At 43.9% G+C, this 17,142-nt stretch overlaps 1 protein-coding gene across 2 annotated transcripts in view; it reads right to left on the bottom strand.

The window, feature by feature from the left end:
* AMBRA1 (autophagy and beclin 1 regulator 1) overlaps positions 1–17,142 on the bottom strand; it is a 203,837-nt gene that overhangs the window by 157,652 nt on the left and 29,043 nt on the right. For both annotated transcript variants that reach the window (XM_089684559.1, XM_089684560.1), the window contains exon 2: positions 8,035–8,255. In XM_089684559.1, coding sequence (XP_089540685.1) covers positions 8,035–8,169 — 135 coding nt within the window. In that variant the 5' untranslated portion in view covers positions 8,170–8,255. The remainder of the gene's footprint in view (positions 1–8,034; positions 8,256–17,142) is intronic.

Below are 17,142 nucleotides of genomic sequence, written 5' to 3' on the forward strand. Positions count from 1 at the left end.
TATACTTGGATCAAAATTAGGTTGGTTCAGCAGGGACCGGACGAAGTTCAAACCATGCATGGGGCTAGCTGGCTTTACACAAGTCAATCTATTGCTCGACTTGTGTACAACCAGTCTGTCGGAAGTTTTCTGGACGATGAACACCAACAGCTATAGGCGGCAACACTAATCATTGTGTTCTGCTGGCAGAACACAAAAACGTTGCAGGAGGGATACCCCATCAACGCTGACTGTGCTGATGGGGGAATCGATCTTTTCTTCTACCCGTAGTGGAAGGAAAGAAGATTGCATAATCTATGGGCTGCTTAACTACCTCCGTATATGTGAACGTACGATAACTTACTAATGGTGTAAGAACAACCTTGGTATATGTGAGCTTCTTGGCAACGTGTTTTAGGATGTACGTAGGCAACAAAATGCACACAAGACAGTCACCATTCCAGTTCATTGCAATATACAGTATAGCACATACACTCAACGGCCACTTTATTAGGGACACCTTGCTAGTGCCAAGAAAATCTCCCCCACACCATGACACCACCCCCACCAGCCTGAATCACTTATACCAGGCAGGATGGATCCATGCTTTAATGCGGTTTATGCCAAATTCTGACCCTACCATCTGACTGTCGCAGCAAGGAGTCTGCCCATTCTCCTCTGACATCTATAAGGCATTTTCGTCCACACAACTGCTGCTCACTGGATATTTTCTCTTTTTCATATTGTCTGTAAATCCTAGAGATGGTTGTGTGTGAAAATCCCAGTAGATCAGCAGTTTTTGACACTCAGATCAGCCCGTCTGGCACCAATAACCATTCCATGTTCAAAATCACTTAAATCCCCTTTCTTCCCCATTCTGATGCTCAGTTTGAACTGCAGCAAGTCATCTTCACCACGTCTAGATGCCTAAATGCATTGAGTAGCTGCCATGTGATTGGCAATTTAAAAGGTGTACCTAATAAAGTGGCCAGTGTGTGTGTGTGTATATATTACACACACACACAATTACCAAATGTATGTGGACACCCCTCCAAATCACTGGATTCAGGTGTTTCAGTCACATCCATGGGCACAGGTGTATAAAATCATCACCTAGGCATGCAGACGGCTTCTACAACCATTTGTGAAAGAATGGGTCGCTCTCAGGAGCTCAGTGAATTCAACCATGGTACTGTGATAGGTTATCACCTGTGGAATAAATCCATCTGTAAAGTTTCCTTGCTACTAAATATTCCACAGTCAACCGTTAGCGGAATTATAACAAAGTGGAAGCAACTGAGAAAAGCAGTAATGACAGAGCGGGGTCAGTACATGCTGAAGTGCACAGTGCGCAGAAGTCACCAACTGTCTGCAGAGTCAATAGCTAAAGACCTCCAAACTTGGTGTGGCCTTCAGATTAGCACAACAACAGTGTGTAGAGAGCTTCATAGAATGGGTTTCCATGGCTGAGCAGCTGCATCCAAATCTTAAACCAAATACAATGCAAAGTGTCGGATGCAGTGGTGTAAAGCACGCCGCCACTGGACTCTAGAGCAGTGGAGACCTGTTCTCTGGAGTGATGAATCACGCTTCTCTGTCTGGCAATCCGATGGACGTGTCTGGGTTTGACGATTGCCAGAAAGGTACTTGCCAGACTGTACTGTGCCAAGTGTAAAGTTTGGTGGAGGGGGGATTATGGTGCGGGGTTGTTTTTCAGGCGTTGGACTTGGCCCCCTAGTTCCAGTGAAGGGAGCTCTTAAGGCAGTGGTTCTCAACCTTTCTAATGCCGGGACCCCTTAATACAGTTCCTCATGTTGTGGTGACCCCCAACCATAAAATTATTTTCGTTGCTACTTCATAACTGTAATTTTGCGGGGGGAGGAATAGCGCCCCATCGTGGGTGTCAGTGGGGGGAGGAATAGCGCCCCATCGTGGGTGTCAGTGGGGGGAGGAATAGCGCCCCATCGTGGGTGTCAGTGGGGGGAGGAATAGCGCCCCATCGTGGGTGTCAGTGGGGGGAGGAATAGCGCCCCATCGTGGGTGTCAGTGGGGGGAGGAATAGCGCCCCATCGTGGGTGTCAGTGGGGGGAGGAATAGCGCCCCATCGTGGGTGTCAGTGGGGGGAGGAATAGCGCCCCATCGTGGGTGTCAGTGGGGGGAGGAATAGCGCCCCATCGTGGGTGTCAGTGGGGGGAGGAATAGCGCCCCATCGTGGGTGTCAGTGGGGGGAGGAATAGCGCCCCATCGTTGGTGTCAGTGGGGGGAGGAATAGTGCCCCATCGTTGGTGTCATTAGGGGGAGGAATAGTGCCCCATCGTTGGTATTAGTGACAAATGATGGGGCATCCCTCCCACTGACACCAATGAGACTTACCTTGCTGACTCCTGCTGCAGCCTGGGCTCGCTCTCTCCCTCTCCCATCTACAGTCTGCATACCTGGCTGCAGCAGCAAAATTTGCACTTACCTGTCAGCTGTCTTCCTTCTCTGGCCTCTCTCTTCACTCGCTCCTGCAGCTCCCTCGATCTTCTTTGATCTCCGCGCGCTGCCGCTCAGCTCCTCCTCTCCAAGCTCCACCTCCTCACCGGTGATTGGCCGTATGTGTGCCTCTCCTGAGCTACAGTTCCGGTGGCCAATCAGCGGCGAGGAGGCGGAGCTGTTCAGTGATCCCGGAGGTGTGGCCAGATTACAGGGGCAGCATATCATCCCGCCCACAGATCGCCTGAGACAGGAGAGGTGTCTCGGTTCCTAAGACCATCGGAAATATGTGTTTTCCGATGGTCTTAGGCAACCCCTGTGAAATGGTCGTTCGACCCCCAAAGGGGTCGCGATCCCCAGGTTGAGAAACCGCTGTCTTAAGGCATCAGCATACCAAGACATTTTGGACAATTTCATGCTCCCAACTTTGTGGTTTCAGTTTGGGGATGGCCCCTTCCTGTTCCAACATGACTGCGCACCAGTGCACAAAGCAAGGTTCATGAAGAAATGGATGAGTGAGTTTGGGGAGGAGGAATCTTGACTGGCCTGCAGAGTCCTGACCTCAACCTGATAGAACATCTTTGAGATGAATTAGAGCGGAGACTGTGAGCCAGACCTTCTCATCTGACATCAGTACCTGACCTCACAAATGTGCTTCTGGAAGAATGGTCAAACCTTCCCATAGACACCCTCCTAAACCTTGTGGACGGGCTTCCCAGAAGAGTTGAAGCTGTTATAGCTGCAAGGGGTGGGCCAACTCAATATTGAACCCTACAGACTAAGACTGGGATGCCATTAAAGTTTATTTGCTTGTAAAGGCAGGTGACCCAATACTTTTGGCAATATAGTGTGTGTGCGTGTATATATATATATATATATTTATTATATCTATCTGCAAACATACTGACAGTTAAAGCAAATAATCGTGATTATCTCATGACAGTGTCACCAAGACGTAGGTGTGATATATTAGGCAGCAAGTGAACATGTCTTTGAGGTTGATATGTTGAAAGCACAACGAAAAAAAAAAAAAAAATAATGGGCAAGCGTAAGGATTTGAGTGACTTTAACAGGGGACAAATTGCAATGTCTAGACAACTGGGTCAGAGCAACTCCAAAACTGCAGTTCTTGTGGGATGTTCCTAGTCTGCAGTGATCAGGATCTACCAAAGGTGGTCTTCAGAAGAAAAACCAGCAAAGTGGCAAGGCTTATTAATGCATGTGGGGAGCAAAGCCTGGTCCATGTAGTCTGATCCAACAGAAGAGCCACTGAAGCTCAACCTGAGGAAGAAATGAATGCTGGTTCCAATAGAAAGGTGTCAGAACACGCAGTGCATTGCAGTTTGGCGTGTATGGGGCTGTGTAGCTCCAGACCGGTCAGGAGGTCCATGCTGATCCATGTCCACTGCCAAAAGTGCATACAATGGATACGTGAGTATCAGAACTAGATCACGGCGCAACTGAAGTTGTTGACTTGGCCTCCAAATTTCCAGATCTCATCCAACTGTGCATCTGTGGGATTTGCTGGGAAAAGAGGCTCCACATCACAATTTACAGGACTTAAAGAGTAACTCCACTTCTGTTCAGGGGAAAAAAAAAAAAAAACCACCTTCCCCACTGGGTAATCTATGTACAGTACAGGGATTTTAACAAACTTTGCAGCAGATTGCTACCTTTTGTTGTTCTGAAGAAATAGCGCTGTGTTATTCTGTGTACATGTGCAATGTGAATGGGAGAGACTTTATAATCAATCAGCTGCTGCACTTGCAGAGATCTAGTGAGGAAAGTGGCAGGGTCTGCACCCCTTTACACATGATTTCCCTTTGGGAGTAACTCGCCAAAACTGACATTTTTGTCGCATGGGATGCCCAAAATCCGACTTGTATGTTAGTGCCAACTTCTGGAAAATCAGTGAGTCAATCACACAAGAAATAAATGATGTTTTTCAGGGGGCGCTCTGTACACCATCTGGGTAGAGAATTCCTCCAGGTTGCCATATTGCATGTTACAGAAAACGACAACGTTGCAGATTGAAAATGGAAAGGTAAGTTTTAATAATATATTCTACTAAGACTTGTTTATGCTTAATTTTGTTTTGTCATTTTCCATGTTTTTTTTATGCATACATGTAATTGTGAACATATACACACTTTTATACTTATGTACAACTGTGTGAGCTGAATATCTGGAGATCCCGTATACATCTGTGGCATTTCTACTGCTCCCCGTGCGGCACTTCTCTCAAACTGTAGGCATGATGTTCATATGCAAGTTATTACTTCAGTTCCAATTAAGGAAATGCTGCTAGGTGGGTATTTGCTAAATTAAAATGCAAATTAGTTACCTCAAATGATCCCAGGAGAACTGACAGTTGGGCATTTATGTAACTGGAATAGCTGATGAGACTATTGTAATAAACACACAATTGGGACATTGTATGTATAACAAAAAAATTACACAGCTTGTAAAACTTGCAAATAATTCTTTTATAAGAGGAAAAACTTCCTGCTGCCATAGCGGAGCTCCTCCTGAGAATGCAGGCTGCCTGGCTGCCAAGCCGTTCTTCTGCCTTTACAATTACAGGTTTCATTTCTGCTGTGACCAATGTAATCCGACAGGTCACAGCAATCACTGAGAACTGCACTGACCGCTCATGGCTATTACTACAGGACGGCTTTCTCCAACCCGTGACACCCCCGGCTGTTCTCTACTTGTTGTAAAAGTTACATCCTTCCATCCTGTAGAACAGGGGTCTCCAAAGTATGCCCCACAGACCACATCTGGCCCACTAGGATATTTATTTTGGCCCACAGCAGCAGCTAAGGGCCACAGACGTTTTAGTGCACAGAGATTCAAATCAGTCGGTCTCCTATCCGCCCGCGCAGGATCCAGCGCAGGAACCCCCCCGTGCTGCTAGTTGCTAGGACCGCCGGCTCCCAAACAACCTTCTGAGCAGAGCTGCTGCACCTCTGGGCTCCTGCACCACAGGCAGCTGTATTTACAGCAAAAGTACAGTGGTAAGGGGGGAGGGCACAGATTTATAGAGCGACTCTAAGGGGGCCACATATTTACAGCCGTATTAAACCCAAAGTCAAAAATGTAACACATTGCAGCTTACTGATCCTTAGAAATGGTGACTGTGTTAGTTTTCTTTTTTTTAGGGTTGTTTTCTACTTCTGTTTCCACCTGGTGAATCAACCAGTAACACATCACCTATATTAGAGTGCCCCCACTATGAATGAAGGAGCACAGGGGGCACCTTGGGAAGCAGCAATGTCATTCTGGGGGGATAGGAGAGTTAGATGGATTAGCAGATTTAGATACACTAACAAAACGTTAAACTGAACTTTTACTAGAATTTTAAGCCATTACAGCAACAAAAACAGACTTGAAAAGCAGACTTACTGGCCAGATAACCAGCTGAAAAGGAAAGAAAGCCTGAAAAAGAAAACAAAAAAACGCAGCAACCACATCTAAGAGCTGGTAAGCTGCAGTATAATAAAGGTTTGTTTTTGGGTTTAATATCGCTTTAAGAGGGGGCACAGGTTTAAGGGGGGGGGGGGGGGGATACAATTTATTTATAAAAATAGATTTTTTTTCCAGCCTGTAAATATTTGTTAATACAACATGGCAGCACAGTGGCTTAATAAGTACCTGAAAAATAAAATACTGCAAAGTTTGGAGACCCCTGCACTATAACAAGTGATCGGTCCTGTAAGGCATGCGGGAACATATAGCAGGCTGGTTAAGAGAGTTCCAGGCAGATACAAAATACACAAATGAATGCAGCTGTGTTAACATGAATACATAAGATGTATTATTTTTAATGTCAGCAGTGTAAGTACCTAAATTTGACTTGATATCAGCCTCTTGCAGTCTGACACTGTACAGCAGAGCTCAATGAGTGGAGGGAGTTAATTGTGCTCCAGTTCAAACCACATGCTGATAAAGGGGAGAGCAGAGTCATAGAGATGATGTCAGTGTGCTGCTTCTCCTTGCACTGTCCAGTCACAAGGTCACTCTGCGGTCTGTTCTTTGGGCTTCTTTCAAAGCTTCTTCTGAGGAAGACAGGTACTCTTGCCATAGAGCAGCATTCTTGATAATGCTGTCAAGAGGTGGTCCAAAGAAATATTTTCCCTCAAAGGCCATGCAGATTAAACACTTTTTACAGAAGGGTTCTGCAGTCTACTACTTTAGCCAAAGTGCCCTACACATAGACACACACATAAAATGAGAAAAGGTGCGCACAGCTTACTCTAGCTCTAAGTCACGTGCTGAATGGTGGAGACAGCCAATCAGCTGTCAGTCGGGTGAATCCTGACAATATTGCGGAGATCCTTCCTAAACATGGAGGCTTCTCTCCCATCATTTGGAAGCAGGGAATAGCCTGTTATCAGATGATTCTGGGTTTCAGGTGTATATATGTAAATCTGCAACCCAAAAGAGCAATATAGCCAAAAAACAAGGTTTGGCCATACCTTTTTTTTTTACACTACAGCCATATGCACCACATGTTCTCTAAGTGAGGGATCAAACATAGCAGCAGTTAGAGATCTGTTTTAAAGCCCAACTCCATCTAAATAGCTTGCTTGGACCAAGCTGGTTCAAGTGAACTCTTTAACAAACATGCTGTGGCTGCCAACTCTGTATGAACTTCATGTAGCCTCAGATACATACAGTATACAGGGCTGTGCTTCAGCAGCAAGATGGAGACTTCATGTTCCGCTTTCAGAACAAAAGCCGCAAAGCTCAGCCACTTACAGGAAGCTTTTTATGTTACGAATGAATAAAATGTTTCATGACGTGCTGACGAGAGGTGGGCGGATGACATAACCATCCACCCAGCCCCCCATTATACTTACCAGTGATGTGCACAAGAGCAGCAGCTCTCCCTGGTCACTCCCTTCTCATTAACCGAGACTCAGAGGCAGAAGCCATTGGCTCCCACTGCTGTCAATCACAGCCAATGAGGAGGGAGCCAGGGAGGGGGCAGGGCCAAGCCGTGCAAGCAGCTTTATCTGGGGGAACTCAGCAGGTGGGGAGGGTCAGGAGTGCCGGTGCGGGATCCGAGAATGGGGAGGGTCAGGAGCGCCGGTGCGAGATCAGAGAATGGGGAGGATCAGGAGCGCCGGTGCGAGATCAGAGAATGGGGAGGATCAGGAGCGCCGGTGCGAGATCAGAGAATGGGGAGGATCAGGAGCGCCGGTGCGAGATCAGAGAAGGGGGAGGGTCAGGAGCACCGGTGCGGGATCCGAGAAGAGAAAGATTGGGGCTGTATCATTTTAAAGACTTCCTGTGTCCCTCAATAGACAAAAGTAAAAAAAAAAAAAAATCACCAACACTTAAAATCGTTACCATTTCAGTTAGAAAATCGAATGCAGTCAAGGGGCCATAAGCCAAGCATGTAGCCACAAAACCAGATGCAAACAGGGTGGCAAGGGAATGAAAAGGAGACAATTGGAATATCAGCATTTAAGACACCTTTTGCTTTGTCCTGTAATTTATGGATATGAGTGGCTTCAGAAACCGTGGGAAAAAAAAACAAAACAGCTTTTTGCAAAATTTGGACATGCCACTCACCTTGCCTTCCCATTTCATAAACCGAGTTTTATCCTCCACCAGGCACTGTAAGAGACGCTGAGCACCCTGCGCCTGTGTTCCCCTCTCTCGGCCCGAAAGGATCCGGACCGCATTCTTCTCAGGCAAAACCCTCATGGCACCGCTGGCGCCGTCACTACGACTTCTCAGAACAAGACGAAGGAGCTGACATTCAGGTGCAGACAGGCAGACTTCATGGAAGCCTAAATGGGTAAAAGGGAAAAGAAAAAGTCAGGGTGCTGAGCGTGTGGCAAATGTTTCATTTGTGCGCAACGCCGCCCCCCCCCCCCCCCCGCTTGGTGAGAATGAGACAACTGTTGGGAGCGATTATTTGCAAATGGAAGAAATACAAAATAACCATTAATCACCCTCGGCCTGGAACTCCATGCAAGATTTCACCTCATGGGGTAAGGATGATCATGAAAAAAGCGAGGGATCAGTCCAGATTTACACAGGAGAAGCTTGTGAATGATCTCAAGGCAGTTGGGACCACAGTCCCCTAACAAACCATTGGTAGCACAATACGCTGCCATGGACTGAAATCCTGCAGCAACCACAAGGTCCCCCTCCTCAAGGCGGCACATGTACAGGCCCATCTGAAGTCTGCCAATGAACATCTAAATGATTCAGAGAAGGATTTGGAGAAACTGCTGTCGTCAGATGAGACCAAAATGGAGAATTAACTCAACTCGCCGTGTTTGGAGGAAGAAAAATGCCAACTATAACCCTAAGAATATCATACTGTGATTTTCATGAGGCAAATCGCATCGTGTGGTGCTTGTCGCCCAAAAGTTGCCTTGCCCCGGGTACCGACAACCCATTTTGAGCTAAAAAAAAAAAAAAAAAAAAAGAAAGAAAAAAAAAAAAAAACACCTGGCTCCTTTTTTTTTTTTTTTTTTTTTAAATTGGCTCCTAGATTCAAAACTAATTTGTCAAACCCTAACTTAGAGTTCAAGTCCATGTTAGTATATAAATACAGATTGTTGCAACACAAAGCTTTCACAACAGCGCTTTCCAAATGGAGAATCCCAGCAAGCATTTGCTAAGTGTATGGTGACTGCATCGGCTCATTGAGTCACAAGAAGATGTAACTCTCTTGCCAGATTAATGGGAGGATTAATCATGCCGGGTACTAACATAATCACACTCCTGTCTAAAACCAAACCAGACGCCTCACATTTAGCAAAGACTATTCAGTAGGTTGTGTGTGAATTTGTGACCTCTGTGTCTACATTCCTGGGTAGCCATTGGTAATAGTATTTCAAACATCCATGTTGGATTGTTTTTTTGTAATTACAGATGATAATTTCAGCTGACACCACAACACAAAATTTTTCCCAGACATACAAGATTAATTAAATGCAAAAGCCAGCCGGGCATTTTAAATGGCCCAGGATTCATGTGCTTGCACTGACAATGAGGCTAGATTCACATCTATGCAGATTGCGGTTGATGCTTTTTCTGAGTCCCCCTCAAAATCCTCACTAGACTGAAGGGGCCCGATATGGATTTGGGGGGGGGGAGAACCTTTCTTTCCCCCTTTTGTTTTTTTAATTGTCGGCAATAGATTTGTTTATATTCAGCGGTCAGCAGGGAACCCTGTCGACGACTCATCGTTTGTTAAGGACACTGGCGGCCGTCCTTAACTACATGCCGCCCAGCCACTGTACATATACGGCGGCACTCGCAGGCAAAACGTGTGTTTTGTAAACAAATAGGGGGCGTGCGCAAGGCGCGCCGCCGCCCTATCTGTCCCGCGGATCACCGCCGCAGATGTCAGTCGCCGGGTCACAGCCGCTCCTTAGCGGCTATGTCCCGGCGATCGGTGGCAAACAGCGACAGACAGCACAGCTGCAGTAGCTGTGCTGTCTGTCACTTCCCTGTCAGCTCGAGGATGAGCTGATCGAGAAAGAACAGTTTCTCTTTCTCAATCAGCCTTGTCCCGTCCAGTACACACCCCGCCCCCTAGTAAAAAACACTCCCCTCACTCAGATAACCCTTCCCTGCAAAATAAAGTTAACCCCTTCCTCCCCATTGCCATTAGTACAGTGTCAGTGGTTTTTTTTTTGCACTGATCATTGTATTAGTGTTTTTGGGGATGTCAGTGACCCCAAGTCAGTACCCCCCAATGTCAGAATGTCCGCCGCAGTCCCGCCTGTGCGGTTTTTTTTTCCTCAAAATTGTCAGCCTTTTTTTTTTATAGCGCAAAAAATAAAAAACCGCACAGGCGATCAAATACCACCGAAAGAAAGCTCAATTTGTGGGGAAAAAAAAAAAAGGATGTAAATTTCATTTATGTACCATATTGCATGACCGCGCAATTGTCCGTTAAACTAGCGCAGCGCTGTATAGCAGAAAAATGGCGTCAATTGCAGTATCTATACCATAGTTTGTAGACGCTATAACTTCCACACAAAGCAATCAATATACACTTATTGGGATTGGTTTTACCAAAAACATGTAGCAGAATACATTTTGGCCTAAATTTATAACCAACTTTGAGTTTACTATATATTTTTTATAGCTGAAAGTAAAAAATAGTTTTTCTTCAAAGATTTTTGGCCTTTTTTTGTTTATAGCGTGAAAAATAAAAAGCGCACAGGTGATCAAATACCACCGAAAGAAAGCTCTATTTGTGTGAAAAAAAGGACGTAAATTTCGTTTGGGTGCAGCATTGCATGACCGCGCAATTATCAGTTGAATTAGTGCAGCGCCGAGTAGCAAAAAGAGGCCTGGTCAGGAAGGGGGGTAAATCCTCTGGAGCTCAAGTGGTTAACCATTTTGCATATAAGGGAGAGGTGCAGCGCTAGCTGAATAAATATGCACTTAAATGCTTATTAAATATACACTAATATAAATCAATAAAAGTGCTAATAAAGTGCAAAACGGTGACTAAATGGTAAGTATAGTCCATAGCGTGCTCAAAAATCCAAGAGAGTCCTTAAAGAGCTCCAATCCCTGGATTCGTGGATGAGGTGATAAAGATAAGAATTGCGCACTCACCAGATACGCAATTCAAGTGCGCATTTAAAGCTGACAATCTCAGGGTCCTCATATGGATCTGGTCAGATCTGGTCACAGAAGCCTCTCATCACCTTGGTAGTGTTTCCCACACACGGAAGAAAGGGCCGCTCTGCAGATGTAAAGGACTCCCACCAGGAGAGCCCCAAGAACAAAGGAGGCCAGATAGTGTGATACCTTATATATAAGGGGTGTTTTATTCCCAAAGACACACAGTATACAGGCAGAGGCAGGAAAGATACTGACCATACATTTGAAAAATAAATGGCCGCCGGGGCCCTCGTGGCGCCGGTCGGCGTGACGTCACACCGCTTGTAGCCGCTCCCTAAGCGGCTACAAGCGGTGTGACGTCACGCCGACCGGCGCCACGAGGGCCCCGGCGGCCATTTATTTTTCAAATGTATGGTCAGTATCTTTCCTGCCTCTGCCTGTATACTGTGTGTCTTTGGGAATAAAACACCCCTTATATATAAGGTATCACACTATCTGGCCTCCTTTGTTCTTGGGGCTCTCCTGGTGGGAGTCCTTTACATCTGCAGAGCGGCCCTTTCTTCCGTGTGTGGGAAACACTACCAAGGTGATGAGAGGCTTCTGTGACCAGATCTGACCAGATCCATATGAGGACCCTGAGATTGTCAGCTTTAAATGCGCACTTGAATTGCGTATCTGGTGAGTGCGCAATTCTTATCTTTATCACCTCATCCACGAATCCAGGGATTGGAGCTCTTTAAGGACTCTCTTGGATTTTTGAGCAGGCTATGGACTATACTTACCATTTAGTCACCGTTTTGCACTTTATTAGCACTTTTATTGATTTATATTAGTGTATATTTAATAAGCATTTAAGTGCATATTTATTCAGCTAGCGCTGCACCTCTCCCTTATATGCAATTTTGATTACTGTGAAGGTTTATATGGTACCTTTTGGTGTTCAGCTGCTTTCTTCTTATTTTATCCTATTCACTAATTGATCGTATTAGTTGTTTGAAGCGCTCACTTATTTTGAGATTTATTGGTTAACCATTTTGTTTACCAACCAGTAAAGGACACTGGCGGCCGTCTGCTCTTTAACAACCAGATTAAAATAACACAAAAAACGTATAAAAACGCATCAAAAGCTCAATACTTACATTTCTGGTGCGGTTCCATTGAAGTCTATTACATGCAAAATGCCATCTGCTGCGGGAAAGTCCCTGACCCTTTCCAAAATCTGCCCTGCCTCAAACAACGCACAGATGTGAACTAGATCCATAAGAATTCATGTTAAATGAACTGTAGCGTGTTTCTGCAAACCGGGAAATGCACTCAAATCCGCATAAGTGTGAACCTAGCCTGAAAGGCATGAAAAAAAAGAAGTTAGGCACCAACTCCAGACCTGAAATAAATATGCTATTCCTAAAATATCACATTTCCTGAAAACTCAACATGTGCTAGCAGTCACTGGTGGTGGTAGCCTACAAGTTAGAACACAGAAAAAAAAAAAAAAAAGCATAGACATCATAAGAAAAGAACTGGGACAAATGCCCATGCCGATGCAATCAGATATCCACATCTCTGTACAAAGCAGCCTTAATAAACAGGCCATCATTTCAAGATTAATAATAGAGAAGATGGAGAGATAAGGGTATGCGTGTTTGAGATCGCAGTATTGTGGAGGGAGAAGAAGGGAATTTAGTACGGCGTGATAAAAAGTCAGAAAGAGAACAGAAGGTGCTGAATTCAACATTAATTTGTCTACTTCTGCTTCAGGAGGGATCAAAATTCCTAGCTTTTGAATACATTATCTGCAATGTTATATAACAGACACAACCAGGAAAGGTTATTTAAGGTTGACTGATACATAAACTGAAATTAAAGTCCCATCATAAATAATACATCGTAAGTAATAACACACTGACACACCAGTGTACACACTCCGCGCTCATCTAGATATGCAAATACAACGCGGTGCGGCTTTGGCAGATTTTATTGGATGGGTTACACAATGAGCCCTCTTACATAAGCAAAGACTTCAGTGCCACAAAAAACAAAAAGGTAACGCCAATACTGTTCTGGACACTCAGTCGTGCTCGGGGAACCTCGGGTAATGAAGAGGATCAGAGCGTTACACAGCAGAGACAAACCAATGAGCTGACTGACAGCAACAGGGTTTACTGAAGGCCTACGAACAAAACTGTGCATGGATGTCAGATCAACATTAGACACCATTTCCAGCCAGTCAATAGGGGTGATTTACTAAAGCAGCTGTGCATAGTAGCCAATCAGCTTCTAACTTCAGCTTGTTCATTTGGGCTACGACACTAATGCAGGCCATACATGGGTGGAATTCCGAACGATTTTTTGTTTACAAACGATTTTATTGTACATGAGTAGACTGTAAAACAGTACATTTTCAAGTGATACTTTCAGCAAAAACAAGGCACTTTTGAAAAGTACAATACAGAAAAGTATATTAACATAAAAAAGAGAAGAAGAAAAAGAAAAGAGTAAATGACGAGTGCATGAAATGCGCAAACAATACGATAAGCTAAGTGATACATCTGTCAACAGTACATGTCAGTCAACTTTTACTAAGAATGTTGTTAAGCATGCAATAAGTCTCTACAATCTCTTCCGAACGATTTTTTATCCGAAAATCGGACAAAGTCATTAACTCGGTAATCCGATGGTGCCATCAATGATTTTGAAAATTGGCCGACCAAGTCTTAAAGTTCACCCCATATAAACAGGCGAAACTTCTGTTCCTTCCAGGTCACGGCTCATTTATTTAATTTATTTATTTCAGGTACTTATATAGCGCCATCAATTTACGCAGCGCTTTACATATATATTGTACATTCACATCAGTCCCTAACCCTCAAGGGGTGTACAATCTAAGGTCCCTAACTTACATTCATACATACACATACTAGGGACAATTTAGCCAATTAACCTATCAGCATGTCTTTGGAGTGTGGGAGGAAACCAAAGCACCGGGAAGAAACCCACACAGGCACAGGGAGATCATGCAAACTCCAGGCAGGTGGTGCGGTGGTTGGGATTTGAACCAAAGACCCTAGTACTGACAGGGGGAAGTGCTAACCGTTTAGCCACTGTGCTGCCCACTCATGCGCATATTCTTTTCGGAAAAACGATCATACGATTTGACCAGCGAGTCGAAAATCGGTCTTTTTTCACAAAATTTTCCAACATGCTCGACCACTGAAAAGGGGAGGAACCACGAAAATTGGCCGGTGCCATTGACCCACTAACAGAGCGAAAATTGGCTGATTATTCTTAGGTCTGATTTTCAGACAAAAAATAAATAAATAAATAAATCGGTCCATGTATGGCCGGCATAAGTCCTCATGCGCACTGGACGATTTTACAGCGGCTGTTTTTGGCTTTTGATGTTTTTTCTACAGCCAGTAAACCCCCCCAGCATGTTATCCTATCTGTCCATCCACACACAGACAGGAATCAATGGTTTTTGGCTGGAAAAAAACCCCAGAACTAGTGGGTATCTAGAGAAGTTTTTTTAGCTGTAAAATGTGGCAAAAGATGGTAAAAACAAGGTAAATTGCAGCAAACCAGTGTTTTTGGACTTTTGACTAAAAAACTTTTTTTTTCTGATCAAAAAAAAAATAAAAAATTAAAAAACACTCTAAAAACGCAAACGCTAAAAAAAAGGCTGCAAAAACACTGCTAAACGCTAATACAAAACCGCTAAAACCTGCTGAAAAACTCACGTTTTTAACATGATTTTACACAACTAACATTACCAGTTATCAAAACGTCCTGTATGTATGAGGGGTAAGTCCTCCTGCACACTGGACATTTTTACAGCGGCTGTTTTTGGCTTTTGACGTTTTTTCTACAGCCAGTAAACACCCCAGCATGTTATCCTATGTGTCCATACACACACAGACTGTAATCAAATTTTTTGGCTAGAAAAAAAAAAAAAACCCAGTGGGTTTCTAGGAGTTTTTTTTAACTGTAAAAACACTCTAATGCTGAAAAACGCGGCAAAGCGTGGTAAAAAAAAAAACACGGTAAATCGCAGCAAACCAGTGTTTTTGGACTTTTGACTAAAAAAAATAAGTTTTTTTTTAATTAAAAAAAAAAAAAAAAAAAAACAACTCTAAAAAAGCGCAAACACTAAAAAAAAAAAAAGTAGAAAAACGCTAACACAAAAAAGCTAAAACCCGCTGAAAAACTCATGTTTTTAACATGACTACACAGCTAACGTTACCAGCATTATTAAAACGCCCCGTGTGCATGGAGCCTAAAACCTGGAAGCTGATTGGTTCCTATGTACAGCTGCACCAGATTATGTGTGCATCAGCTTTAATGAATCTCCCCCATGGACTAGTCTACGAAAGAGTTAAAAGACAGCGACATAACTGGAAAAGTGGGACGAATCTAATTACTTGCAATTAGATACAAAAATATATAATGACTAAAGCCGCGCAACCGATGAAAAACTGTGCATAACTTGATTACAAAGCGAATAGCTGCTGCCAAAATATAGGATACACTATATTGCTCAAATAAACAAAAAGTGTGCAGCGCTTATAAAGAAAACACTAAAAACATAAATCTTAAAAAAAGTCCACAGAATGTGAATGGCTGGCACCCAATGCGTGAAATGAGAAAAATGATGATCCTCTTCCCCAGTCACGAGTAGATGAAACCACCACGTGCAGAACACCAGTAAATAAAAAGGCTTACCAGAAGCCCTGTGACCCTCATAAGGGAAGTCAACGAAAGCTTTGAAAGAAACTACAGCCACCATCGATCATCAACAGATGAGAGACTTCAACTCCAACTCTTCACCCATCAACGGGTAGTAGTAACTTAATGCCCCATACACACGATAAGAAAATCATCCGAAACATTTTGCAGAACCCCTGATCGAACGATTCTCTTCGTTGATGAGTAGGATGTTTTAACCAATAATGATATTGTGAACAAAAAAATCCGGTTGAACAACAGTGAAAAATTCTGACAGTTCGCATATGAATGACCGATTTTCTATGCGGTGGTATGACAGTTGTACGAAAAAAAAAAATCTATCAAGCGCTATCACGCATGAGCGGAAACAGAAGATGACCCGGATGTTTATGTCCAAGGAATCTTCGTAAATACGAATGAAAAATCCAAATGTTAAAAGTAGATTGGCCTAATGCAGGGGTGGGCAACTGTGGTCCTCCAGCTGTTGAACTACAAGTCCCATTATGCCTCTGCCTTTGGAAGTCATGCTTGTAGCTGTCAGTTGCAATGCCTCACGGGACTTGTAGTTCTACAACAGCTGGAGGGCCACAGTTGCCCACCCCTAACCTAATGAGACAGCAGAATTCTGCAGATTATATTTTATGTATCACTATTTATGTATATAGGTCATGTAATAAACGATATTATACTCATTGCTGGGAATTGTTGTGTATATCGCTCGCTCTGGCCGGAAGGGCGTGGCTACAAGGTCACACGCACACCGCATCACTTGTACGGAAGATGTCAACACTACGTATTGCCCGACGAACGGTTTCTTTAGATTGGTTAATGTGGGCCACGATTTCAACCAACGAACGAACGCCTCTCGGTCGTCAGATGACCAATCAGTCGATTTTCTAATCGTGTATTCCCACCTTTCCTCATATAAAAGGAGAGAAGAAAGGACTCCAATAGTGTAAATCCGATAAACTATTTATTAAAAGGAAGGTATAAAAATCACATTGTATATCAGGCAATCAAGATAAAGCTCCGCCAGGCTTCACTCACAAAGCAGGAGTGCGCATGCGCAAATACGCGATAGGACAGCCTCCAGCTCCACCTGGATGCAAAAGCTATGCAATTTGAAAACGACCACCTACTCTAAAGCAGACCTACATTCAGTTACATAGGAAGAAAACAAATGTCTTTGAAGCCTCACCAACAGAGATGAAAACAGACTTAAAACAATGGTATCCAAATGTAAACGTTAGGGGCACCTTTAGATCTACACATGTGCATAGAGTTGCAGCATTTTGTAACAGATAGGTGCGTTGTTGTGCTTTTTGACACTTTTTAATGCGATTTTGAAGTTGGAGT

The sequence above is a fragment of the Staurois parvus genome, unplaced genomic scaffold (assembly GCF_062004578.1).
Source record: "Staurois parvus isolate SC_StPar_1 unplaced genomic scaffold, SC_StPar_1.0 ptg000350l, whole genome shotgun sequence".
In the NCBI taxonomy this organism is placed as follows: Eukaryota; Metazoa; Chordata; class Amphibia; order Anura; family Ranidae; genus Staurois; species Staurois parvus.